Source organism: Lissotriton helveticus, chromosome 5_1 (genome assembly GCF_964261635.1).
Source record: "Lissotriton helveticus chromosome 5_1, aLisHel1.1, whole genome shotgun sequence".
NCBI classification, from domain to species: domain Eukaryota; kingdom Metazoa; phylum Chordata; class Amphibia; order Caudata; family Salamandridae; genus Lissotriton; species Lissotriton helveticus.
Genome location: NC_136065.1, coordinates 105,116,779 through 105,144,568, shown reverse-complemented (window position 1 = coordinate 105,144,568; position 27,790 = coordinate 105,116,779). Strand labels below are relative to the sequence as shown.

The window sequence follows — 27,790 nt, the reverse complement described above, 5'->3', positions numbered from 1 at the left end:
GAAATTCATCCTAGATCCACAAAACCCATTTACGGACAACATAAAATTCTGGCGTCGCTACATTGACAACGTTCTTGCAATATGGGAAGGACCTATTGACAGGCTCCATGAATTTATCACTTGGATAAACACCTGTGATCAAAATCTGAAGTTCACCCACTGCTTTGACAGCAAGGAATTAGTATTCCTGGATGTTGTATTCACCAAGGAAAATGCTCATCTGGAGACTCGAACACATTATAAGCCAACCGCGAAGAATAATCTGTTAAGGTTCGAAAGTTTTCATCCCCGCCCTCTCAGGGAAAACCTCCCGTATGGGCAGTTCTTGAGACTACGCCGCAACTGCAGCAGACTATCAGAATACAAGGAACAAGCCTCCGACCTTACTAACAAATTAATAACTCGCGGATATCCTACTCGGATTATCAACACATGTCAAAAGCGTGCCAGGAACCAGCCAAGAGAGGCCCTGCTGGAGAAGAAACCTACTTCAGAAGAGATCATACCACTGACTTGTGTTACCACATATAATGCCATCTCAAATCAAGTAACAAGGAGCATTAACAAACATTGGTCAATCCTGAACACGGGCAACCTGCACTGGGAGAAACCACTATTCTCTTTCAAAAAACAACGTAGTCTGAAAGACAGCTTGGTTAATACTAGACCAAGAGCAAAAAAGACAGATGACAATAGGTCTATCACTGAAGCATGGGGTATGCCAAAAGTAATAGGACACTATCGGTGTGGCAACTGTAGCGTTTGTCATCTAACAATGAATACTAAGACACTTGAGATTGAACCAGGAAAGGTGTGGAGACAGACGTCCCACACCAACTGCAATAGCTGCAACGTGGTTTACCTGATCGAATGCATTTGCAAAAAACAATATATCGGAATGACCACCAGGAAAATAAAACAACGAATCAGTGAGCATCGTAGCACCATTCGGTGCAAGAAAAACGCTACTAAACTGACTGACCATTTCATTGAACAGAACCATACACCCAATGACATGGTATGGACAATTATTGAACAAGTGACAGCAGGACCCAACGTACAAAAACGTCTGTACGAGAAGGAACAAAGATGGGTCTACAGACGGTCCACCCACATTGTTGGGCTCAACGATAATATCCCATGGGCCTCAGTCCTCTGACCACTACATTTGTGAACTGGATAACAAGCCATATTACACCCATGTGCAATATATGTAGTGATTGATGCTACCATCTCTCTCAAAGTAGTCCCTGTGCCCACCTGACTGGATTTTTTCCAGTCTCTCTCTGTCCCATTGTACCGAGTATATCCTTACCCTCTTTGGCTTAAATAAAGATCCCTCGTGGCACCCGATCACTGCCATTCTAAAACTTTATATTTTGCCATGTACACGAACTAATCTGGAATTGTGTCCTCCCTTTCCTCCGGTCCCGGGCCTCGAACTCCTGTCCGCCCGTGTGGTTGCTTTACCCAGTTGTTTAGCAACCACCTTGTTTGGCCCCTTACACTTTCCGTAGTGAGTCTCACGCCTTGTCCCATTAACGTGACTCCGCCCCCCGGAAGCGCCGAACTTCATTTGAAATAGGCACGGCGCTCGTAGTTTCAGCGCGGGGTGATTGCAGGAGAGGCACGTAGGTAATCGGCTACGCTCTTTACTGGCAAACTGTGAGTATTCTCCTGCTAAAAAACGATTGACTTTATCTTTTAAGTCAATTTCTATCGCGGAGGCACTGTAATGGCTTTTGACGATCTCTACCCCTTTCCCAATATACAGAATATGTCCCTACCAGAGGCCAACTCCCACCCTACCCCGTGAAGCTCAGAGACCCCGACATAGGAGTGAGTTCTTCCACCCTTAGGTCTCTTCTTGTGTGTTTACATGTTTGTGAGTTTTTGTCTGTCAGTGATGTTTGAAAGAACAATTATTTTCACATCGTTATTTCCTCACTGCACTCTTAGTTAGCATAATTGAGTCACGCACAAAAGAATCATGGAGTGCAAGCGACCATTACGTATAACGATTTATTGATCAGTGTGCACATCACTATTTGATAGGTGTGCATATGAATACAATCGAGTCACGCACCAATAATTGTCGAGTGTGATAGACTCCTGTCTATCAAGATTTCTTGATCACTCTGCGCACTACTATTTGATAAGTGCACTACCACTGTCCGATAGGTGCATAGGCCAATACAGCCGAGTCACGCACCAGCGTTCTTGGAATGTACGAGGTTAAAATGTTACTCTGATCACACTGCACACCACTAATTGATAGGTGTGCCAGCACGTATTGAAAAAGAACTGCGCCACTGGTAATATCGTCCACCACTGTGCACGTCTAGCTCTTTTTTAGGTCTGAATGGGTTCTACACAGATTAAAAGACACGTGAGAGACAGCACTGCACGACGTTACAGGCTTGTAACTACTGTTCCATTCTTCTTCCACAGGTCTTTTTACTCTGTCTCTCTCACTTAATTGTGCATGAGAGATTGTTCTACTGCAGATTTTTTGCAAGTAGTTCGAAGGAATCTAGGATTGGCAGAGCGTTAGTGTGCTTTGACCACCCATTTTCCGTTGGTCCTGAAGAAAACCCGGCAACTTCCAGTAGCGGGTTGAAACATGTAGACCCCCAACACATAGATACATATGGTCATAACAAACTGTATCGCTCACACATTTTTAATATTGTCCAGTAGTCTAGAAATAAACTTTATTAACAATAGTCATACCAGGACAATTTTTAACGCTTTTTTTGCACTATCCACTCACAAATTAACCCGCTCCACTGTAATTCAGGTGTCGAAGCACACCCTGATGGCATTCGGCTATCAGGGTGGACCCCGATGATGAAGCATGTCACCAACTAGGTTGGTGAGTGAGGGGTTTATTATAATCCATGAAGGACTTGCATCTCATCAAATCTTCCCACTCAGATCGCACCTTGAGCTTACTCTAGGCGATACTCCTCTTATGTTTACTGATAGGTATCACTTACAGCCAGGCCTGTGGCAGTCTCTGAATCCATCTAGCTGGGTCCTACGTGCGCACACACCACTTGCTGGAAAAACATCTTTAGCCTTAAAACAATTCATAAACATGATAAGAAAGTAAATACCATCCAAGGGTATCTGTGCGGACAGTCACTTGTAGAGTATATAAGTTATAGTTTCTACCAGGGTGAGGATCACATACTACTACATAAGGGTTCGCAAACTCCCAAGAGTGGGAGCACGAACCCTACCAGGGGATAACGGATCATACACCGTGTCCTCAGCACCCAAACACCCATAGCCCTCCAACTCCCAGTGCATAAAATATATCAAGGCGTCCTGCAGCACCTTGATCTCCTGGGCCACCAGCAGCCGCCCCGGAGCCATATTGAGAGCAAAGATAAGACACGAGTGAGCAGCAAATTTACCGTTCCTGTAATTCTTAATCGCTGCACTGTAATAAATTACAACTGCCGCTGATCAGGTAACTCGGTGAACCTTGACCCGGGCTGCTATGGCAATAGAAGATGGGCTAGACTGCCCCTTCCTTTCCTTAAGCAACCATAATAATCTGGTATTGCCCACAATTCTGCTACTGTCCGTTGGCCAGAACGAAAAATATAAAATAAGTCCCTGAGAACAATCTGAAATAAAATGTCGCCCACATATACAAATTAGTTTTAGTTAAAAAAATGAAAGGTGATTTAAGAAACACACACAAATAATTTGAATATTAACTGTTAATCACTAGAAATGCATTTATTAAGTAATGAAAAACCCAACATAATGCGCTCACTGGTTGCTTGCTTTGCATCTGCACATGAAACTGAAATGCAAGATGGCCGACATGTTTACACACAGTTCAACGTGAACTACATACTGGTTTTGCTGTGGTTCCGACATGTCCAGGTTTCCTCACAAACACACAGATTATGATGGGGATAAAATCATTCTAGCTATGGTATCAAGCATTTTCCTTTCTATTAAAAACACAAAGGCAACGGGACTAATGGTGCCATAAAATGCAAGCAGCTATGGCTGACAAAGTGGAACATGCACCCACTGAAACACGAGCACGAAACAAAGGAAAAAAACAGTCCTCTAAAGAAAAGATAAACAACCAAAGCATAATAATACAGTAATTGGTCCCTGCACCGTGGGAGGAATGAAAGCGAGAAGGGAGGAATGAAAGCGAGAAAGGATCACCAAGTGGCAGGACTGACCACTAGCAAGCAAGGATTTTTAAAGGACATTAAAACAAACAAATAAAAATCCCACTAGAAAAGTATATACAAGAGGTCTTGCATGCTCGACCTAAAAATAGTTGCCATTTAGTGGGGCACTATGGGATTACTGTAGATGTCATCAGGCGCAAACACACTTCTCCAGTGTCTGCACCCAAAGGTTTAGCTAAAAGGATTATTTAAAGAAGCATATCATTTTCGACCCAACCACTAGATGGAAGAATTCACAGTACATGAAAATACAATTCAAGCTGCAAAATAGAGATGTGTCACAGATTCATCTGCAATCCCCTAAAAAAACGGAACACACACTGACGAACAGTTCTTATGGTAAAAGCATCACGCTTACCAATTTTCTGATCTGTGCTTCTCTTTCGTTCACCTCTTCCTCTCGCTTTTTCAGCTTCTCACTTGTGGACTTTAAGGTTTGCTCAAGCTCATTCAGCTGTGAAATCAAAATCCACATTTAAGTATGAAAACTGTGGGAGTAAATGCCCCCAAACATGGTTGCTGAAATGTTTGCGTTATCAAAAACATGAAAAAAAATAATAGAAAGGCTTACATTAAAATGATTATCTTAATTTCTACAGGATAATAGTATTTGTGAGTCTAGATTCAAAGGCCATATGCAGTTCTAATAATTTATCTCAGCTGCAACATTTGGTCAAAAACAATAGTATTAGTTCAAGGTCACACATATTGGTGATAGTCAGTTGCAGAGATAAGCGGATACTGTCAGATGTAATACTATCAGGTTAAAGTTTGATAATGTGCTGTATGGTTATGATGAGGTGCCACAATTGCAGTGGATGTTTGTCATGAGTACAAGTATTAGGTCAAAGATTCCTGCAGCTGTAAGTTAACTTAAATTGCAGCAGGAGAATCTGGTCAGGTGCCGTATATAGTAGGTGGTGATTCCGGGTGAATTTGTGGGTTGTTCTGGTGAGGTATTACACTTAAGAAAGAGAGCAGTGGTTGTGTGGAAAAGTAAATTTTGCCATGTTCTGTGTCCCTACGTGTCATCCATCATATGTTATGTGTGCATGATTAAATATGCATATGCATTCCCTATGTTCGATTAATGACGCAATTACAGTTGTGTCCACCTCTAGTATGCCAGTTTCCAGTTCTCGTGAATACTACGAATATCAGGCCTATGTAAAGTTACGTTGCCACGTTTCTCAGTGTGCACGTTATTCCATTATAAAGTCCCCGTTTCTAGGCCTCAAAAGGGCCCGGACACCAGATTCAGCTCCTGTCTCCTGAAGCCTCGCTGAGGAGCGATACAGCCCCCACCTGTATCCTCGACCCTTCACTTACTTCCTGCCTCGCAGTGCCCGGCTCACCCTGGCTCAGCCTCTGAGTCTGCCAAGAATATGTTATGATTCCAGTTATCAGTTCAGTCCTCCTTCTCTGCATTCCTAAAGCTACTGAATCGTATCGATAGTTTCCGTCATTGTCTAGCCTTCACGTCTCCACGTTAGAGAAATACTGCATTTAATGGTCATTTAATATTCTTCATCACGCACTACATGTAGAATAATGCATGGTCCAGTCTTAGAATCAAGTTAGCCTTTCCCCTCCTGACTTCTAGTTTATATCAACATGTTCTCTAAACATCAGATACTAGATACTGCTTAGGTACATGTCGCCCTGACTCTCCAGACTTCAGTCTCTGCTCCTAGCACAGAGTTCATAGCCCCCAGCTTCTCCTAGTAACACGTCATTGCTAGTTTGCGCGCACCATCAGGTTAGAGGTCCCGGCTCCTCAGGTAGCCCCCTCCACGGTTTCCGCCCCATTCATGACATATTCTGTTACGTTTACATCACATGTCTATGTATACGCCCTGTTACACCTCTTTTCACCCTTATCTTTCGCGACTGCTACGCGTCACGCCTTTTGCTCCACCCACTGCTACGCCTATTGCAATGTAATGCTATGTGTTTGCGTTATGTATATATGCTCATGCACTGTTATTAAAAAGTTGTTCCCCTTGTCCCGATCCTGACACCAGCAGCGCTGCTGGGCCTTGCCATCCTATTCCTGTATTTGCTGTATTAAACCTGCAAAACTCCTACGACCTCGAATCTTGACTCTTATTTATTGAGCTATCTGTTATTCATTTATTCATTCAAAAATAGGGTATTATTTATTTATTTACCACATAATGGCGCCCGAATAGGGACTTGCCCTTTCCCCACGCGTCGGTGAAGCCACGCCGACCCCCTGACCCTCTGCAGTCGTGACGGAACTCTTCTGCGCACCGGCAGATATTTCTGCTTCAAGTATCCCTCAGGCCCACGGAGGAGACGGAGGAGGCGGTCCAGCATCCAAACGAGACGGTGGATGAACGCGGCGAGTCCCGACCAGAGTCCAAGCCGAGAGTCCAAGGTCCGAGGTATCCGGAGGCCCACCCGTAACAGAAGTCCGAAGTTCGTCCGTCCGACGTCGAGGCAGTCCAGTCCAGTCTGAGGCCTTCCGTTCTTGCTGCCCGGTGAGTACCGTTACTGGGGTAGTATCTAGACAGGGTCAATTTAATTGACTCTGGTCCGTGGGTTGGTGGTACACAGACCCACAAACGAAGTGTCCACTTCGGTGGATGCGGGTCCTGACGTGTCTCTTTATGAGACCGGTAAGTTTCGTACTGTTTCAGCAGTGCATCTAGTTCCTGTTCTAGTCAGTTCTGTTCTCGAGAAAATTCATGTATTCTGTGTTCCGTATTCCAGGTAGTATTCTGTTCGAACTGTTATTTTTAAATGTTCTTCATGTATTTTAATGTCGTGGTATGAATGGGGAATAAGTATCGTGTTCATTGTGTATTGAATTGTGTCTAGATTACAGTCCAGTCATGCCCTTGTTTTCGAAATTACGTCAGTTAAAAACCAGAAAGGGTCTGCTGGAAGCAGCAGTTCCGGTTCCGCCTAGGGACAGTCCAGGTCATTTTATGTATCAGAAGCATGGCATAAGTGCCATATTATATCTAGATTTATGGGTAGATTATACCAAACAGTTAGAAGAAAAGTATAGATGGCCCGTATCGGGTACATGGGATGCCGAGTGCATCATGCGAGTAGAAGAGGCATTATGGAAAAAGAAAGCCAGACAGTCACAGAAAGATGCCATCGAGTTATGGCGCAAAGAAGCTCATAAAAGAACTGAAAAGGAAATCAGAAAGTCAGAATTAAGTAGAGAATCCTTAGAACGAGCACAAGAAAAAGAACTAATCGAGATAGGTGAACAAGTCAAAGCCGAACAGTCAGACAGACAGAGGCATGCCCTTATTAGGGGTATGTATCCTCTCCTTGCCGAGGGCTTGCCAAAAGCGACCCCAGAGGCATCCAGTAATTTCCCGCCACCATTAGTTCCGACCAAGCTGCGTCACAAACCGACCGCAGCTGATATTTTTATTTCGTCCTATTTGGACGACACAGTCCCAGAATATGCAAATCCTGTTCGCGCTCCGCCAGTCCCTGTAAATCAGGCACTTCCCGCTCCTCCAGACACCGGAGTACCTGTTACGGTACCCCCGGTCCAGCCCGCCATACAAGTCCAGCCTACATTTCCATTTCCCACTCTGCCAGGACGAAGAGCCTCAGTAGACGACTCTAGTTTAGGGGCCGCAGGGGGAGGTACTCCTCAAACCCCGCCGCCACACAAGCGTTTAACGACAGCCGAATTACATATACAAGCATCACAGCGTACGCCCAGACATCAGACTGTAGCAGAAATAAGAAAATCCCTTGCCGAATGCGGCTATGATCCAGTCCCAGGCGAGGATAATATGGTTTTATATTCATTCCGCGTAAGAAAGGTGGCCGAGTATCTAGTCACCTTACCGAATATGAAAGAAGATCTAGACAGAATATATCGTTTCATCCGTACAGGGGATGATCCAGAAAGTATTAGCGAGGCCATGTCTCAAAGGAAAGCTGAGACCCAGCTCATGATATTAAAGTTTCTGATCAATTGTCTAATAAGAGAACAAGATTACCCGTCTAAAGATCCGGCTGAAATGAAAACCCTGACAAGGTGGAGTGATAATATAGCCGAGGGTAAGCACAAGACCGTCGGTGCTATGGAGAGTATGTACAAGAAAATCCGTAAAGAAATAATAAAATTACACGAACAGCGTAAAGCAGCACAAGTAAGCGAGAAAGAAAGTAACTCTGATCCTGAAGAGTTAGACGACGAGAATCCTGACAGAATAGCGTATGTAGGAAAATCTAGATTTCCAGATCGCCATTTACGCCTAGAACACAAGTCTATTTTTCATCATCCAGCACCAGAACAAGGTTCTCTAGAACAAGTGTTTCAAGCTACCGATCACATTCTGAAATCACGAATCGGTTACAGTGAGTTAAGTACCATGCATGAACAAGAACTAGCCCGATCAGCAGTCCGATGGATTACTGATTCTACCACTTTTCCAGACGAAATAGTGGCACAAATGTTTCAAAAAATGCCCCCAGCCGAGCAGCGACTGGTGATTCAGCACCTCATTACATTGTATGAGGGTCAGCACTCTGATCCAGGCCCGTTACATGATGTCCTGAACGAGTTACTCCAGTATAGATGGAAAGGTTTAGGTACCGACTTAATTAGTGTCATTCTAGAACAGCGTCACAAATATAGAACGTTTCTGAACCCGCATTTTGTTCATGTCTCACCCCCAGAAGGTAAACCATTTTACATGGAGAGACAGAATCCGTTACGAGAAGTCCACCCAGTTAGAGGAACGGGTGGCGAACTAGAACGAGTGTTTGTTTACACTCCGATTACAAAGATGGAACTCCTAGAGATGAAGAAATTAATTCCCTGTCATGATAAAGATCCAGCAGGGTTCCATAGAGAATTAAAAGACATGCTCCGTATGGGAGAATACACGTATCCAGATATAATTAAAATGTTAAAGGTTCTGCTGCCCGCAGGGGTGTATGAAAAGCTCAAGGAAAAAGACTGGGAGGTGGGAGAGAAAAAGATCGATTGGGCAGTCCTAGAAGCTGAAGATAAGATACGAGTACCAGGTACCGGTCTTGGAGCGAAATGTAAAGAATTACCAGAATTATTAATACAAGTTTTACCTAGATTATTGACAACTAGAAAAGAAGACTGGGATGCAATCTCAGCCTGTAAACAGAAACAAGACGAAGATATTAGTGATTTTTATTCTAGATTTGAGAAATGTTTTAGCATCAACAGTGGCCTCAAGACAAGTAGTGAGTCATACCCTCACCTTTTTGTTACTAAATTAGTCGAGAATTCAAGTCCACAAATTAAAAATCGAGTTTTGAAAGTCGAAAGTACCTGGCAAGCTAATACCCCGTCCCAGATGTTGCAGATGCTCCAATACCACCAGAATAGAATCAGGGAAGAACAAGAACACGAGAGAAAACGTATGAAAGACACGAAAATGAAAGTACTAGTTGCACAATCTGTTCCTCAAGACAGTCAGAAGAGGGGTCCGAATCAAGCCAGTCATCCTGCAGCTCCCGTTAAAGGGAACTGCAATTATTGTAAACAGCCAGGTCATTTTATAAATGAGTGTGCAGTTCTGAAACACAACATAGCTACTGGTAAGACTAAAGAAAGACCACGTCCGCCTAGACAAGAACAAGTTTCACAGATTCCTCAGCCACAGAATGCACCACAGACAGTTACCGCACCGCAGCCTATTGCTGCAACACAGCACGTCACACAGCAGATGTACCAGTATGCACAGTCTGAGTATCCAGAGTACCAACAGTATTCATGAAACAGCCTAGAGAGGGAGGTAGGCTTGCCTCTCATCGAGATACCTGTAGATCAAGAAGGTCCCTATGTTCACAGTCAAGTATTAGGGAAAGACAGAAAGTTTTTGATTGATACAGGGGCAAGTAGGACCACAATTAGTCACGCCGAAGTTCCAGGGGCTCCGCTCTCAGGCTCAAGAAATGTTTCCCTTGGATTTTCAGGAAAACCTATCGTAAATGAAATTTCAAAGCCAGTTACTCTAGAAGTAGGTCCATTGTCCCGTACTACTGATCTGTTACTTACTAAGTCATGTCCAGAAAACCTATTAGGCATTAAAACACTGAAAGAGTTAGGTGCAGTTATATGCTGTTCCCCAGAGGGAATACGATTGTTCCTACGTGACTTTAAGGGTCACTATGTATTACGAGATTTTGATTCAAGACTGTCTAATGTTCCACAGCACTTATGGGCGCAAGGTCCAACTGATGTAGGTTACATGCAAATCACACCCTATCGTGTGACTCTCAAGCCAGGTGTAGTGTTACCACGAATCAGACAGTACAGATTGCCACCTGAGGCTGTAGCAGCCTTATCCAAAATTATTGACGAGCTCATGGCTCAAGGAGTGGTTGTAGAAACTGACTCCAACGTATGCAATTCCCCGATCATTCCAGTCATGAAACGTACTGATCCAAATGCACCCCCAGTATATCGATTAGTGATTGACCTACGAGAACTTAATAAATGTATTATTCCTCAGTACCCAGTCGTTCCAGATATCTCTTCCCTATTGACAGCCATTGATTCCGAAGCCACGTTCTTTACTGTAATCGACCTCAAGAACGCGTTTTTCAGTGTCCCTATTCATCCAGACAGCCAGTTCCTTTTCGGATTTTGTTTAAATGGAAGGAGCTATATGTTCACACGCGCTCCTCAAGGTTTCACAGAAAGCCCTAGCATTTACAGTCAAGCACTTAAAAGACAACTAGACAACATTCACATGCCAACTGACACTGCCCTGCTCCAGTATGTCGATGATCTCCTGATCACAGCCCGTTCTGAACGTGCTTGCGAGCGAGCATCCCTTACAGTCTTGTATTTCCTAGCCGAGATGGGGCACAAGGTGTCCCCTTCTAAGCTTCAATTCTGTGTCCAGTAAGTGGTCTACTTAGGACACTTACTGTCCAAGAGGGGTAGGCAGTTGACACCAGACCGTATCCAGTTAATAGCGAGTCTTCCTCAGCCCAAGACCCAGAAGGAGGTACGTGCTTTTATCGGCCTTACTTCTTACTGCAGACAATGGATTCCTCAGTATGCATTTCTAGCCAAGCCACTGATACAGTTAACGACACAGGAGGCAGCCGTATCGACTGTCCTCCCTTGGACATCTGAACATACACTTAGTTTCAATGAGTTAAAGAAAGCCCTATGCCAAGCTCCAGTTCTAGCGACACCGAACTACAGTAAGCCTTTTACACTTTTCGTCACTGAACGCGAAGGTACAGCATTATCTGTTCTCACACAAGATCAAGCAGGACAATACAAGCCCTGTGCTTATTTTTCGAGCACATTAGATCCTGTAGCCCAGGCTCTGCCTGCGTGCCTCAAGTCAGTTGCAGCCGCAGCCCTAGCTATCAGACAAAGTGATTCCATAGTCTTAGGACATACCTTGACAGTACAAGTTCCACATTCCGTGGAAGTTCTTTTAAACCGAACACAAACTCAGCACTTGACAATTGCACGTTTAACAGGTTATGAATTGACACTGTTCCAGCCACACATAGAAATCAGACGCTGCAACATCCTGAACCCTGCTACACTGTTACCATCAGTTACTCCGAATTCTGCCACACATGACTGTGTGGAAGTAGTTAACATTACGACAAAGCCAAGACAAGATCTGACAGATACTCCGTTACCAGACCCCGACCTGACACTTTATGTGGATGGTTCATGTATGAGAACAAGTACAGGAGAACTAGTTGCCGCGTATGCAGTGACTACTGACACCAAAGTTATTGAAACACACCGTATTGACACCCTGTCCGCTCAAGCAGCAGAGCTAGTTGCTCTGACACAAGCCTGCATACACGCCAAGAACTTGAAAGTTAATGTTTACACAGATTCACGCTACGCATTTGGAGTTGTACACGACTTCGGAGTGCTCTGGCAGGAGAGAGGTTTCATGACTTCTCATGGAACCAAGATTCAGCATGGTCTCCTTATTCAAGCTCTGTTAGATGCCATACATTTACCGACATCTATCGCTATCATGAAGTGCAAAGCACATACGAAAGTTACTGACATTATTTCTCAAGGTAACGATTTAGCAGATCGCACAGCCAAGCTCACAGCACAGACTCTAGACATTCCAGTTAACATGACACACACTCCAGATCCGATTACATGCATGACAGTTAAGGACCCTACACAAGATGTCATAGATATCCAGTTACATGCTACTCCCGAAGAAATCAAGAAATGGTCCGAACAAGGAGGGGTCCAGACAGATCAAGGATGGTTAACGAAGGGTAGAGCCACATGGTTTCTCCCCGACTCTATGGTTCAAGTCATTATTAATACCGCACATAGTCCAGCACATTTAGGAGAAAAAGCTATGTTAGACAGTATCCAGAACATTTGGTTCAACAAGCATTTACGAGCTGCAGCCAAGCAGAAAGTCCGTACCTGTATGATATGTTGCCAGTTTAATCCAGGTAAAAGTGTCCCGGTGGAACAAGGTGGATTCCAGCCCCCTGACCACCCTTTTGAAGTCCTCCAGATGGATTATATTCAGATGGAGCGATGTCGAGGTTTCAAGTATGTCCTTGTAGTTGTATGCGCTTTGTCCAGGTGGACAGAAGCATATCCAGTCCCAGATTACACCGCCGCGACCACTGCCAAGCAGTTGGTTCGTGAGTTCTTCCCCCGTTATGGACTCCCTAGAGTCGTATATTCTGACAACGGCCAGCCATTCTCATCTGAGTTGATGAAGCATGTTTCCCTTTTGTTGGGGTACCAGTGGAAGTTTCATTGTGTACGCCATCCTGAAGCAGCCGGTCTCGTAGAGAGACATAACCAGACTCTGAAAATCCGAATTGCAAAAGTGTGTAAAGAGAAAGGTGTGGACTGGCTAGTAGCTCTGCCAGTCGCTTTATTTTATATGCGCATGGTCGCACATTCCAGATCAGGTCTGTCCCCGTATGAGGTCGTTTTCGGCCGCCCCCCTAACATGTGGGGTACTCCTAGACCCCGAAGTATTACCGATGTTTCAAGTAATATGCTGACAGATTACCTAGCTTCCTTGATGTCTGCCCTCAACTCTTGTCGTTCACAGGTTGCCGCCGCATTTCCAGACAATACCGAGGTGGCACCGCATGAAATTGTTCCAGGATCCATGGTCCTTGTCCGCAATTTTGACCGCTCAAGTCCGCTGGAGCCACGCTGGAAGGAGCCCCGACAGGTCCTCCTCGCCACCCGTACAGCCGTGAAGTTGGAAGGTCGCAAAGGCTGGGTGCACCTTTCGCACGTGAAAAAGTTTCATGGACTGAAACCCGTCTCAAAGAACATTTCCCAGGATTTGAAGGATTGCCAAAATATTGTTCTCAAGGACTGTCCCGCAAAAGACATTGCTACAAACCCTCCCCTGTTAGAGAAAACTCCGCAACAGGAATATAAGTTGAAACTCCGGTCTAGTAAAATAAGTCAGCCAGTTTGATTGTCTAAGTCCTCCCCTAGGTGAAACGGTTAGACTGTTTCTGACATGTATAAAATAGACCCCCATAGTGAGAGAGTTAGTCAAAACTCAATTTGATGTATCGTTTTTCTATGTTTCATATTGTTTCTCAGCATTATGATTTCCTGCACCAGTTATGCATTTTTCTTGTATTTCCCAGTTCTTCATGTAAATAAGTCTGCTAATGCTACAGTAGAGCACACGTTTAGTGATCTGCCTCCTCATGAACTCTCTTACCGCCTCGCTATGAAAAATAATTCTTTCATCCGCATGTTACATTACTCACATCAGACCAGCAATGCCACTAATTGTTGGGTGTGTGGTCGACTCCCCCCTTTCCAGATACCGAAGGGAGTTCTGCCACTTTTTCCTTATCCATTCTCACATAATGGTTCGTGTGGAGCATGGTCCACGTTAACGTCATCCTCAACAGATATGTCTTTTCTTAACAGTACATGTTTCCCAGACAAGCAAGGTCTTCCCCACAGAACCGGGTTAGATCTAGAAAATGAAGTGTATAATTTAGGTAACTATTCTTCGAATTTCATGGTCCTGAATGTTCAGTCTGATACTACTCCAGACTTACCTGCTATTTCAGTACTGCCAGTCAAAGGTGAATTATGTGTCCGAAATTATGGTTCCGTACATGTAGGACATAGTGATTGTACTACTATTGTCAAGTATAGTGACAGTGGGAAATCCATTTTTAAAGCTTCACGTCATTCTTATTTTATTTGTGGTCAAACTGCATATGTTCGTCTGCCCCTCGATTGGGAGGGAACCTGTTACATTGCCTTCCTACTGCCACCAGTTTTCCTAGCCCCACCTGATTATCATAGAAACACACATCTAGTACACATTAGACATAGAAGGGAGTCCTCCATTGTCGATTATACTGAAACTGCTCTAGAACAGTATACAGATTTCAACAGAGGTTTCTTTTTCTTTATAGGACCTATCCAGAATAGTAAGCTAATCCGTAGGTTAACCAGAACCCTCGAAGTTGTAGTAAATGAGACTGCCTCTGCTCTAGGTAATTTAACTGAAGAGCAATCTGCTATGAGATTTGTCGTTTTACAGAATCGTCTCGTCCTTGACGTCATACTGGCCGATAGGGGCGGGGCCTGTATAGTCATCGGATCTAGTTGCTGCATTTTCATTCCAAATAACGCGCCGTCTGTTTATTCAGCTATAACCAGACTCCATAAGATTGCTCATCTGTTACACCAAGATCGAGGCACCTGGACATGGTCCGGTTGGTTCTGGAATATAATTTCCGCCTGGGGATGGAAAGTCTTGTCCTTTCTAGGTATTGCAGTAGCGATCATATTCAGCTGCTGCCTCTGTATACAATGTGGCCCTGCGATTTGCGGCATTTGTGCTACCTCTTGTATTCCTAGTCCCAAGCCCCGTTCTAAATCCCGTTCCAGGATAATTCGAGACGAGCAAATGATACTGTATGAAATGATAGATGGTATCATGAATATTGATGTTTCCTGATGGAAACGTAGTGACAAGGAGGGAATGTGGAAAAGTAAATTTTGCCATGTTCTGTGTCCCTACGTGTCATCCATCATATGTTATGTGTGCATGATTAAATATGCATATGCATTCCCTATGTTCGATTAATGACGCAATTACAGTTGTGTCCACCTCTAGTATGCCAGTTTCCAGTTCTCGTGAATACTACGAATATCAGGCCTATGTAAAGTTACGTTGCCACGTTTCTCAGTGTGCACGTTATTCCATTATAAAGTCCCCGTTTCTAGGCCTCAAAAGGGCCCGGACACCAGATTCAGCTCCTGTCTCCTGAAGCCTCGCTGAGGAGCGATACAGCCCCCACCTGTATCCTCGACCCTTCACTTACTTCCTGCCTCGCAGTGCCCGGCTCACCCTGGCTCAGCCTCTGAGTCTGCCAAGAATATGTTATGATTCCAGTTATCAGTTCAGTCCTCCTTCTCTGCATTCCTAAAGCTACTGAATCGTATCGATAGTTTCCGTCATTGTCTAGCCTTCACGTCTCCACGTTAGAGAAATACTGCATTTAATGGTCATTTAATATTCTTCATCACGCACTACATGTAGAATAATGCATGGTCCAGTCTTAGAATCAAGTTAGCCTTTCCCCTCCTGACTTCTAGTTTATATCAACATGTTCTCTAAACATCAGATACTAGATACTGCTTAGGTACATGTCGCCCTGACTCTCCAGACTTCAGTCTCTGCTCCTAGCACAGAGTTCATAGCCCCCAGCTTCTCCTAGTAACACGTCATTGCTAGTTTGCGCGCACCATCAGGTTAGAGGTCCCGGCTCCTCAGGTAGCCCCCTCCACGGTTTCCGCCCCATTCATGACATATTCTGTTACGTTTACATCACATGTCTATGTATACGCCCTGTTACACCTCTTTTCACCCTTATCTTTCGCGACTGCTACGCGTCACGCCTTTTGCTCCACCCACTGCTACGCCTATTGCAATGTAATGCTATGTGTTTGCGTTATGTATATATGCTCATGCACTATTAAAAAGTTGTTCCCCTTGTCCCGATCCTGACACCAGCAGCGCTGCTGGGCCTTGCCATCCTATTCCTGTATTTGCTGTATTAAACCTGCAAAACTCCTACTACCTCGAATCTTGACTCTTATTTATTGAGCTATCTGTTATTCATTTATTCATTCAAAAATAGGGTATTATTTATTTATTTACCACAGTTGCTTAGGTTCCTGTATACTGGCACAAGGCTGAAAACTGATCTGACAGGAAGTGGTTTATGTATGAACATTACCTGAAAGAGACTACGTTCTTTGAAACTTTTTGCATCCTCTATTTGTTGACTGAGTAACGTCTGGCCTTCTGCTACTTTGGTGTTGAGTTGTTTTATCTGTAGACAACAATAGACTTTTTATCAGGTAATACTGTCCTCACTTGACTCTAATACATTAGTAGATCAACAATAACCAGTGAAACAAAACTATAACAAGTATATTTATGTTGAAAGTGCTCATTTATGCACAGATAGGTAGGACACCTGCAAATATCACAAATGATGTAAATTGGCTTTCAAATAGACCTGGTTCCCTGCAGAGACTGAGATTGGCACTACCTAAATAATCACAATTGTCAAAGGGGGTCCATTGAGTATGGTTTCCAGGAGTATATGGGTGTACGAAGCATACTTGCTGTGTTAATGTGATATATACATCCTACAATAACTGTATATTGGTGTATGTATTTGATCTGTGCTCTCCTTCAGAGTTGTGAATTACATGGTCTGAGAATTGCTATTAAAATTTAAATAAATTTATTTAAAAAATTAAGTAAATTGGATGACTAGATCGATCTTTAATTGTATAGTTCTTAATATTAACACACTGGCACAGAGATACATGAGCTCGTCCTGGTGCATATTACACAGACAAAATTCAAGGTCACCGGATTAACATCCTCAATAGGAAGAATGAGACATCCATGTCATTTGCGAATGTGAATATTTCATTCTCGGGGGTGATCGGGAAAACGTGATTTTACTTTTTTATTACAACTCTGCCTGTTCCTGAAAGCTGGGAAGAGGGTGATCTTAGTGCAGCAAATGTTTAGTTGATGTTATTTTTAATTATAATTGCCTTTATATAATGCTTACTTCCCCTGACGAGGCATTAAAGAGCTTTAAGCTGTGCACCACGTTGCTCTGGAACCCAAGGTAAGCAGTTAGTCCAGTGTTATTGGGTGGTTACGGTTAGTTTTTTAATCTCATTGGTCTTGTGTGCCCTTGCAAACCATTCAATACTGTCATTGCAGTTTTTTTTATGGTGGACTAAATTAATAGTGATCATCACTGGGGGTATGTGAGCTCATGCACATGGTCGGTTGATTAATAGAGGAGTTAGAGGAGATTATGTATTGTTGGGTTGTATAGTTATGACTTAGAGGCAGGAGGAGAAACTGATCTTGTAGATAAGTTATGGGCATTTTCAGAAATACAATAATAGAGAAAAAGGAAAACATGAATGTGCCAGAATCGATTGTGCTTAGAGAGAGAAGGAATAAAGTGCAATCCATTTTACCCATGCACTTCATTCAAATACACATAATAAGAAAATACTACCGAAGTTCAACAACTGGGTCCGAGTGCATAAGTATGAAGTAAGTGGAGTGCACAGTCATTTATGTTTTTGTAGATATCTGGCTTTGTATATGGTAAACCACTTGGTGTTTATAGCGTGAGCAGAGTTCAGGGGTTCCCAAAATTGCAGAGGGCTCAATGTAAAACCCAAAGTGCTCTATTAGTGGTAGTGTAGGAGTGCAGGACATTTATTGCATAACATTGATCAATAATGGATACACAACTCAAAGAAGACATCCACACCAATGTTGGAAAATAAGCTTTGTTTGTGCTTTATTTTAAGATCAACATCTTCACAACAAGGTGAGTCCATTTTTAAATAAAACTTTTCAGTTTTTAAAGTTGACAGTTCAATGTTATCCTATGGGGAAAATAATATTGTGGTTAAACAGGTAAGTATTGCACTTGCAGTTCTAGCAAAATTGCACCCCCAGTGGCACAGGGGCAGCCGGGAGCAGAGGTCAAAATAGGAGTTCTGCCCAATGCATTTCAAAGGAGGCTGGGGATGCTCGAAGCCACACTGCTTGCAGGTAAGTAAATTGGTTGCAGGGACCAAGCCTTGGGGGTTAGGTTAAGCAAAGGGAGGACAACAAAGCAGCACCAATCATACATCACCAGTAGCAATGGGGCAGCCGGGTACAGGATTTAATTTTAGCATCAGCGCCCAATACTCTTCAATGAGGGTTCTGTTAGCTGTGCCTAGGGGCTTGGGGACTACCTACCTTTCACAGACACCGCGCATCAGATGTCACCGCTCTCCCTATTACTAATGTTTAGCAAGTCGGGAGAAGGGTGACGTCTGGTGGTGGTTGTAGCTCAGTCGGCACCCCTGTCTGATGCTAGACATGCTGCTATGTGTCAGGGATGACTCAGTAATCGCTCTGGCTGCTCCACTAGCAGGCCGGCAGCATTAAATCCTGAAAGTAGTCAAAGAGCACTCAGCACCTTCAAAAAATGATGTATACAACTCTTCCTCAAATTCATACACACCACAGCCCCACGGTGCCCAAGAGAGCAGCTGGCAGAATTCTGACTCAGCTCTTTAAGAACAAAAAACACATACTGTTTTGTACGGAACTTTCTTCCCTCCCAAAAACTATATTTTGCTATATTTGGGTATTTTCTCTGTTCGCTCTAGGGGAATTAAAAAACTTGGGTACTTTTAGAATCCCTAAAACGTGGTAGAAACTGAAGCAAATTTGGTCTGCATACCTGTAGTGGAAATAAAATTATGAAGCTTTAAGTGTGAACTGTCCCAAACATTAATAACATGCCTCAGCACTTTCTGTGGGGTGTTGGAGGAGAATCTGCTCAAGGGTTTACAAAAAAATAAAACAGTGGACATGGTCATAAGTCACAGAAGGGTCAGAAAGGGTTCAACAAAAATAATGTTTCTAATCAAAGCACAAAATAGATCAACACATGTGCCTGAGAAGATGGACATTTGTTGGTTCTGGAACTTGATGTGGCATATGCATTTCCTCAAAGGAGTGCAATAACCACACCACCACCAAAGGGGTGCAGCAACTGCATTAATGCATTTATGTTTTGGATAAAGGAGGCATGAAGGACCAAAAAATCTCTGCGCCTTCTGGGTGCATACGTCTGGAATGGTTTAAAGAAGTATTTGGGCGTCTGATCCATACACAAGTTTCAACATCAAGACAGAATATCAATTATATCACCACTTCTACGGAAAAGGAGCAGAGCAACAGTGAAGTCATTAGTTTCTTAACACTGCTCTTGTCAACTTCTAGACTCTATGGAATGCTGGCAAACACAGTTTTAAGTTGCATACAAACAACATTCATGCATTTCTAAACTGTATGTAATGCACAATCATAGAAAGGTAGTCAGTCATCAAAGAGCACATGAGCTCACCCGTGTCTCCAGCGCGCTAATTGCTTCGGTATGATTAGTCCTGGACTCTGAAAGTTGTTGCCGACTGTCATCTAGCCTTTGCTCCAAAGTTGCTTTCTAGGAGGAACAAAATTGATCAAGTGAAAGAGATTGTTAGGCACAATAGAAAACTAGTATTTATCAGTACCTACACATTCTATCCTAGTTATATTAAGCCAATTTGCTCTTAGGAAAAACAATTTTCACACCGCTTTTGAGAGCCGTGCTTCAGAGTGTACAGCATTTTCAAGGAAAATAATACTGTTAATTACTGCTGAATCACATTTCTAAAGCACTAGTTTAATACCTTCAATAGCCGCTAGTAAAAGGGACATTTGTGTTAACTTTGACCCTAGGCAGCATGAAGTGAACCCCCCTTCTTTAACTATATACTTACATTAAACTTTTATCTTAAACACATTGAAATGAGGCAAATTGAGATCCAACATTAAATATTTACTGCCATCATATATGTGTCTGCACAAAAGATCGACCGTGACCGCTTGAGACAAAAGTGGGAGTCCACTCATTAGAGTTACTTCATGAGATTTGGTCTACTGATACAGGCTGATGCCAGCATATAACAACTCAAATTCAAAGTAATAAGCACTTTGTTTGCATTTTGCAAAGTCGGCCTGTCCTAGCACCTTATGTTGAAAGTTGTGATAAAACGATTACCTCCTTCAACAGTTCCTGCATATGTTCATCTCCTGTAAAGTTTCCTTCTAGCCTTTTCTCCAGAGACAACACTTTTTCCTGCAAATGCTGTATTTCTTTATCCTTTTCTTCAACTTCAACCGTAATCTGCAAGAAAGAACACAGCAACACTAACGCTTGCAATCCAGCAAATTGCTTCCTTGGGCTAGGAGAATCTAAATTCTTTGGGAATTAAAGGGCAGATGTGAAGCAGACAACCTTTTATATCATTATTGTTCCTGCCAGATCATACATAGAATTCAAAAAAAAAATTTTTTTTTATTGATTTTCTCTTAACAACAACATAGTAATTGCACATGTCATAGACATTTGTCGATTATGGTTTTCAGTTCGTTCCCCGCACACACACATTTTTCAGTATGTCTTACAATCACAAATTCCTCTTCCCACCCTCTGTCTGCATTGGTCCCCTTCATCTCTCCCTCCCCATTCGTGGAGGCTAGGTAACATTCTCGTTTGCTTCTTGTGTGGGTTTGCCACATAATCTAGACCATAGTGTTTCATCCAGTGTCCCCATACTTTACGGAACATACCCGGGCACCCCCTACTTTTGTACGTCACCCTCTCCACTGCCATACATTGTTCCATCCCTATTCTCCACTCCTATAATGTTGATGTACCTTGCGTTCCTCAGTTTTGTGCTATATCTCTGTTTGCCACCACTTGTCCCATGGCGCTGATTAGTAATTGCAGTCTCGGTATGTCTATTTCGCTGTTCATTCCTAATATAAGAAATTATGCGTCTGTGTGGAGGGATATTTGAAGTACCTTATTAAGTTCTTTAAGAAATGCGCCCCACCCAGTATGTCTGTATTTTGGAACATGACCACAGTGTATGGTAGAAATCTTTCTTTTCTCCCTGGCACCTCCAGCAGGTTGGGTTTCCAGCACTCCCTATTTTATGGAATGTGGCCCCATCATACTAAACCCTATGTAATATTTTATATTGAATAAGTCGCAGTCTTGCCCTAATCGCCCTCTCTCTAGGGTGCATAAGAGCAGCTTCCTAGTCTACCTTCTCCCCCATCTCTCCCTCCCACTTAGTCCTAAGTGTACCTAGGTTATCCAGCATGTTGTTGTTTAGCGTTTTGTATGTAAGCACTACTGCTTTGTCAGTAAGGGCCTCTTGCAAGAGTCGAGCATCTAATGGCGCATATTCCGGGAGGTTTTCTACCCGCAAGGATTCCGCTGACCAGGCATGTCATAACTGTGCAGATTTGAAGAGTTGGGTAATCTGAAATTGGTATTCAGTACGAAGGGTGGTAAAGGATGTTAGTGTCTCCATCTCTACAATATCTTCCACTGACGAAATCCCCACTACGTCCCACTGTCCAAAGACTTTCAGTTTTCCTATTTCTCGCAGCCTGTTCTCTTTCCAGAGTGGCGTTGCCCTGGTCAACCTATGATCCCATCCCAGGGTCTTCGTAGCCCTTTCCCATGCTTCCAGCATAATTTGTGTAGCTGTGAAGAGTTTGTGTTTCCCTGCTCCCCCAAACAGGTAGTGGATGAACGTGCACTGTGTCAGTGTTTCTTTTTCTAGTCTATATGTAGGGTGGTCCCCTGCTGTATGTGTCAAGTCGTTTATGGTTACTAAATGTTCGTCTCAATAGTATCCATATATGTCAGGTACTGCTAGGCCCCCATTGATCATACATAGAACCCCTTTTGGATCCTCTGCCAGGTCCTAGAGCACTCCTCTAGCACTCCTCTAAATCATATAACTTGGTGGTAGCAATTATGCTAGATGCAGAAAAGGCCTTTGACAGGGAATCCTGGTACTTCCTAGAGAAGAGCATGCAAGCATAGAACCTAGGAGATAGCTACACGAAGAAAGTCATGGCACTGTACAAAAACCGTAGAAGCACAGATAGCTATTAACGGAACATCATCGGCCCAATTTAACCTCCAAAGGGGGACGAGACAAGGATGCCAGCTATCCCCGCTGCTGTCCCTACCAGCACTTGAACCCCTGATTAGGGACACCCTAGCAAACAGAAATATAGCGGGCGTAACCATTAACACCACCAAAGCCAAACTCGCAGCCTACGCGGATGACTTACTCATAATAACGGAAAACCCCGCTAACTCCATACCAGCACTCATGCACACCATGGAAACGTACGCTAAGCACTCGGGATACAAGCTCAAAAGAGATAAATCGGAATGCATGCCCCTCTACATACACACAACCAGAGAGGTAAAAGGTACCTCAGGGCAGGCCTGGCAACCGGGGTTTGTCAAATATCTAGGTATCCAATTCGGGAAAAACCTAAGAATCACCCTAGAACAAAATGAGAAAATTACCCTGGAAAAGATCAAAGGGCTACTGGAAACCTGGTCGCCCAAGTTCATCACCTGGTGGGGCAGAATAGACACAGTAAAGATGATGATCACTCCCATAGTAAACTACCTAGCAGGAATGCTTCCCCTGGCTCTCACGGACGAATTCCACAGAAAGATAGAACAAATGTTAAACCAATTTATATGGAGAGGTAAGAAACCTAGAATAGGCCTCCAAAAACAAGGATTAGAAAAAAAGCTAGGAGGTCTCAACGTGGCGGACCTAAGAACCTTCCAGACAGCCTTCATTGCTAGACAAGGAATGCACTGGGTACTTCCGAAACAACTATACACACCAACCTGGCTCTCTTTAGAGAAAGCCATTCTAAATAACACAGATCCTTTAAGTCTCCTCACCTCCAACAAGCAAGAACAAAAAAACAACCCGATCTTTAAGATCACTAGGCACGGCGCTGCTCAAAGTAGACCAGAAGCTCGAGTATAGCGTCAAAAAATCGCAATGGGAAACACTACGGGCAAACCCCAAGATCAAATACAAGGGGAAGCCCCTCGACATAGAGTCATGTAGAAAGTTAGGATTCTCGTATCCAACTCAGTAGGAAGCTGAGGGATGGCTCCACACCTTCAACAGCCTGAAAATACGACACGAATTCCCGGACATAGAACCATATAATTTCCTAGCAATCAAGACAGCCTTAACAAAATCAAAATTAACCAAGCACAAACCCTCAATCTTTCAGTACATGGAAAACATAAACAAGACAGGTCACCAGGTCTCACACCTGTACAAACTCCTCCGCCCTATCTCCACCAAACACAACGTCAAGAACACCAGCTACTGGGAAACGCAGCTAGGCTCCAAACTCACAGAACAAGAACTACAAACCTTTTGGGAGGCCCCAACAAAAAATATGATATTCCCAGTACTAGCACAGACGAAATTCTGGCTACTACACCAAGCACACTGGACACCAGCTCGCCTAGCCTCGAAAGCCCCGAGAGACAGCGACCACTGCAATAAGGTAAGCAAATTCTGGGGGAAGGTGTTCAGCTTCATTAACAAAGCCCTAGGCTGTACTCTAGAACAAGCATTTGCCACAACTACCAAAGCACACATCACAGCAGAAATAGCCACACAACAGGACAGAAACCTCCTGGACTTCCTCCTGACGACAGCAGTCAAAACAGTGCTAGCCAAATGGAAGGACACCACCAAAGCAACATTCAAGGGGTGGCTGAAGTGGGTGACTTTTCTCAGAGGGGGGGGGGACAACACTGCACTTAGACACACACCAGGGAGGAACCCCAACAGAGAGATGTGGTCAAAACTAGACATACTCAGACAGCGGACTCCTTTACCACCACATGGCAACCTTTCATTTCTCTTCTAGCTGGGGAATTCATTGAACTCACCTGTCCGAAATACCTCAGGGTTCTGCGACTCGCGGATGAGTTTGCCAGGGGGACCGGCTCCTCAAGTTAGTACTCCCATGCACACGATCTTTGCGCTACATCCAGAAGAAAGCTGCGACACACTGGAAAGGGGGGGTGGGGTTGGGGCAGCAGGGGAGTAGGGTTGGGGGAAGGGGATGTTCGTTTTTTGGGTTTATGAATGCATTATTAGTAGGGGGACCACCACTACCCGCTTCCATGGACACATTGGTCTACCCTGTAGTAGATGCAGATCTCCAATTGCCGTGGTGGGGTGGTACAGAGCGGGCAGATGGGGTGGCCAAATGGGATTGTATTGTGTATAATGTAGTAGAAATCAATAAAACGCCACGAGGGGCCCGGCGACCTGTCACTAAACAACCGCCCAACACTTCTATGTTTTGTGTTACCAACTAGTTACGCGTCCAATCGCAATAACTTAAATGTTTACTGTTATATGTGGGCAAGACTGTGGGGCAGACATGAGTAATCTGTAAGACCAATCACTTAACCACAATCGAACACAGCCACCACCACAAGCCGCATTGCCCTATGTGAATTTCCGAGAAACTTGTTATTTGTCACAGTGTCTTTTTAAAAATAATAAAAAAAGAAACCACTTAGCAGAGGCTGCTGCCTTTAAACCAAATGGTTGATTAGCTCTATTAGGGCCTAAACCCCTTCAGGAAAAAGAACATCAATTAGGGGAAAAGTATCCAAGACTGATGTTACAAGCTATTACATTTGGCACTGAATTAGCAGGACTGAAAAATGTTCTTTTGGAGACCAAGCTGATTAGCTAGCTATCATGTCATGATTACAGATATACAACCTGCAGGTGAAACTGAGACTACTACAGAAAGCACCTTTGTGGCACTCTTGGGGATGAGAGGAGTAAAAAAGCGAGGCATGGGTCCTGGTAATGGTGACCCCTAAAAGGAATTATCAAGCACCAATATTTTCTCCTCCATGTGGGTGTGGAAGTATGCATCTTGGAAATCCACATGCAGCTCTTGATCTTCCTGAATTGGGGCCAGGTTCAACATGTGGAGGGATTCGACTAATAAATAATACATCAGATCCTGTGGGTTAAATACAAGCAGATGCCCTTTGTCATCTTGGGAAGGATGAAGTATCTGGAGAAAGAACCTTGAACCCTATTCTTTTCTGAAACAAAACATATAGTACTCATGAAGATGAGATTTTAGAAATTCTGCCATACCTCTGACAATGTCTTGCAATTTGGCTGGAGATTATGGTAGATTCCTACACTCCTAGGAATCCAAAATAGGGAACATTAATCTATTAAACCCAATATGCTGAACCTCTAATTTTGACTAAATAAGGGAACTCAATGCTGAAACTCCATATATATATATTTTTTTAATTTGTTTTAATTGAATGACACACAGCATTGAGCCGGACTGCATACAGTAATATATGGACACTTAATTGCATTGCATAGTACACAGCTTGACAAGCAATGTAGAATATCACGTCACATCAATATCCTACATCCATGATATTCCCTGTGTGGAATCATTTAGTGGTCTAATGTCACTAAAGCGTCCCCAAAAAAAAAAAAAACTTTTGTACGGAGAAGTATCAACAGTTATTCCTATGCTAAGAATCCGGTCCAACGTGTCATGATGAAACAAATCTATTAATGTCTAATACAATCATAACATTTCGAACAATAACTCACACCCACCGTCTCTCTCCCCCAGTGCATGCTCGGCCCTATACACCCACCAGTAGTATCTGAACATTTCTCCCATTTGCAGTTGTATGTGCCTTGGCTCCGAGGACTGACTCAGGCAGTCCGCATAGTCCTGTCAATTCACACAGCATATCCCACAAGGGTGGAGAGGAGCCCACAGGCCCCGTCATTGTGGAGTAAGCTCCCATATTACAATCCAAGCCCGCCTCAACAGGACAAGATGTCTATCATTGCGTACCATCCCATCGAAATCGGTGTTTTTCTTAGGCCTCTATATTCCTTGCGATTCAGTTCAGCCCCATCCGCCCTACCCCATCTCAGCATTTCCGTCTGCCAGTTCTGCAGGGATGGGGCTCTAGTAGCTTTCCATTTAGCAGTTATGGCTCTCTTGGCCAGCAGGAGCGCGAGATTGGCGAAACAGCAGGTAGAACCACCCTTCTTATCACGGGGCCCCAGATCCAGTATGCAGTATTCCAACATGTCGTTCTGGCGCACCGGTGCTATATTCGTCAGTATTCGCCAATAGTGTCCCAGTCTAGGGCAATCCCACAGCATATGTATCAACCCAGCATCAGGGGTGCGGCATTGCGGGGAGGAACCGTCCGCTCCTGGAAACAACGCTCAGTCTGTGCGGGGTCAGGTAAGCTCTATGCAGTAACATCAATTGGATAAATTTAAACTTAGGATTTCGAGAAACCTTCTTGGGGTACCCCAGTATAGTGTCCCATGCCTTGTCTGTGAATGCACAGTCTACGTCTCCCTCCCATTTATCACGCAGCGGCTGTAAGGAGACCAAATTCCGTGGGTTAGCCACTTCGTCAGCCATGCCCCATTTCCCATTAAGTATTGCATGGTAAGCAGTGCATTTGTGGCTGGTTCAATACCCTCGGGTGACCATGTGGCGCGTATGCATCTGGATATATGTGCATGTAGGAGGAACTGCGTGTCGGGGGCTCCATGTACACGTACAAAAGTTTCATGTGGCATTAATACTCCCTCAGTAAAGAACTCCCCTACTGTGGTGATTCCCTTTTCAGCCCATGGTCGCAGCGTGCGGACGGTGGTCAGTCCCGAGCGTGTGGGGATACCCAGTAGTGAAATAGTGGGGGTGTACGGCGACCTCTGACCAGTGTACTTCACTGCACTCTGCCAGTAAGCGATAGCTAGTTTCAACAAGTGGGGCGTAGACGGTGTTAGAAGCGGCTGTCTCTAGTTGGCAGAGGTATACACTTCTGACAAATAGGGACACACCTTTTCTAGTCAGGGCAAGGGGATCACACACTTAGATAACCCCTGCTCACCCCCTTGGTAGCTTGGCAAAGCAGACAGGCTTATCTCAGAGGCAGTGCGTTAAGCATTTATGACCACATACAGTAATAAAGTGAATACACTACAAATGGACACGACACAGTAGTATTATAAAAATAAGGATGTTTATATAAGGCTTAGCACAAGACCAAATAACGACAAAAATATACCACAATCTTAATAAATACTCTTGGAAGGAAATATAATAGTTAAGTACGGTTTCTTCTTAGCACAAAAGTCTTTAGTAACAAGAGCAACTCTTCTTCTTTAAAACACAGTTCTTGGCAACAATGTAACCCACACGGGAGTAACACGACGTCGAGGCAAAGTTAATCCAAAGGTTCGGCGTCGACCGCGAGGAGCGCTACGTCGAGCCCGGAGTCGCACAGACTCCAACAACACAGTACCTTGGAAAAGTGAAGCACTCGATGATCAGCGGCGTCGAGATGTCCGGCGTCGCGTCTTCGCCGTCGATCAGAACTCGGAGTCAGAGCGATCTGCAGCGGCGTCGACCGAAGTCAGGCAGGAGCAGCGCTCACGAGATGAAGCAGGATACGCGTCGGCGTCGATGTCGATGTTGCAAGAG

The 27,790-nt window shown here is 44.0% G+C and overlaps 1 protein-coding gene across 5 annotated transcripts in view; it reads right to left on the bottom strand.

Annotated features, from left to right (window-relative positions):
* GOLGA1 (golgin A1) overlaps window positions 1-27,790 on the bottom strand; it is a 413,603-nt gene that overhangs the window by 239,729 nt on the left and 146,084 nt on the right. For all 5 annotated transcript variants that reach the window (XM_078641823.1, XM_078641827.1, XM_078641825.1 and 2 more), the window contains 4 exons: window positions 20,406-20,531; window positions 19,710-19,805; window positions 16,491-16,586; window positions 4,588-4,683 (listed from right to left, as the gene is read on the bottom strand). In XM_078641823.1, coding sequence (XP_078497949.1) covers window positions 4,588-4,683; window positions 16,491-16,586; window positions 19,710-19,805; window positions 20,406-20,531 — 414 coding nt within the window. The remainder of the gene's footprint in view (window positions 1-4,587; window positions 4,684-16,490; window positions 16,587-19,709; window positions 19,806-20,405; window positions 20,532-27,790) is intronic.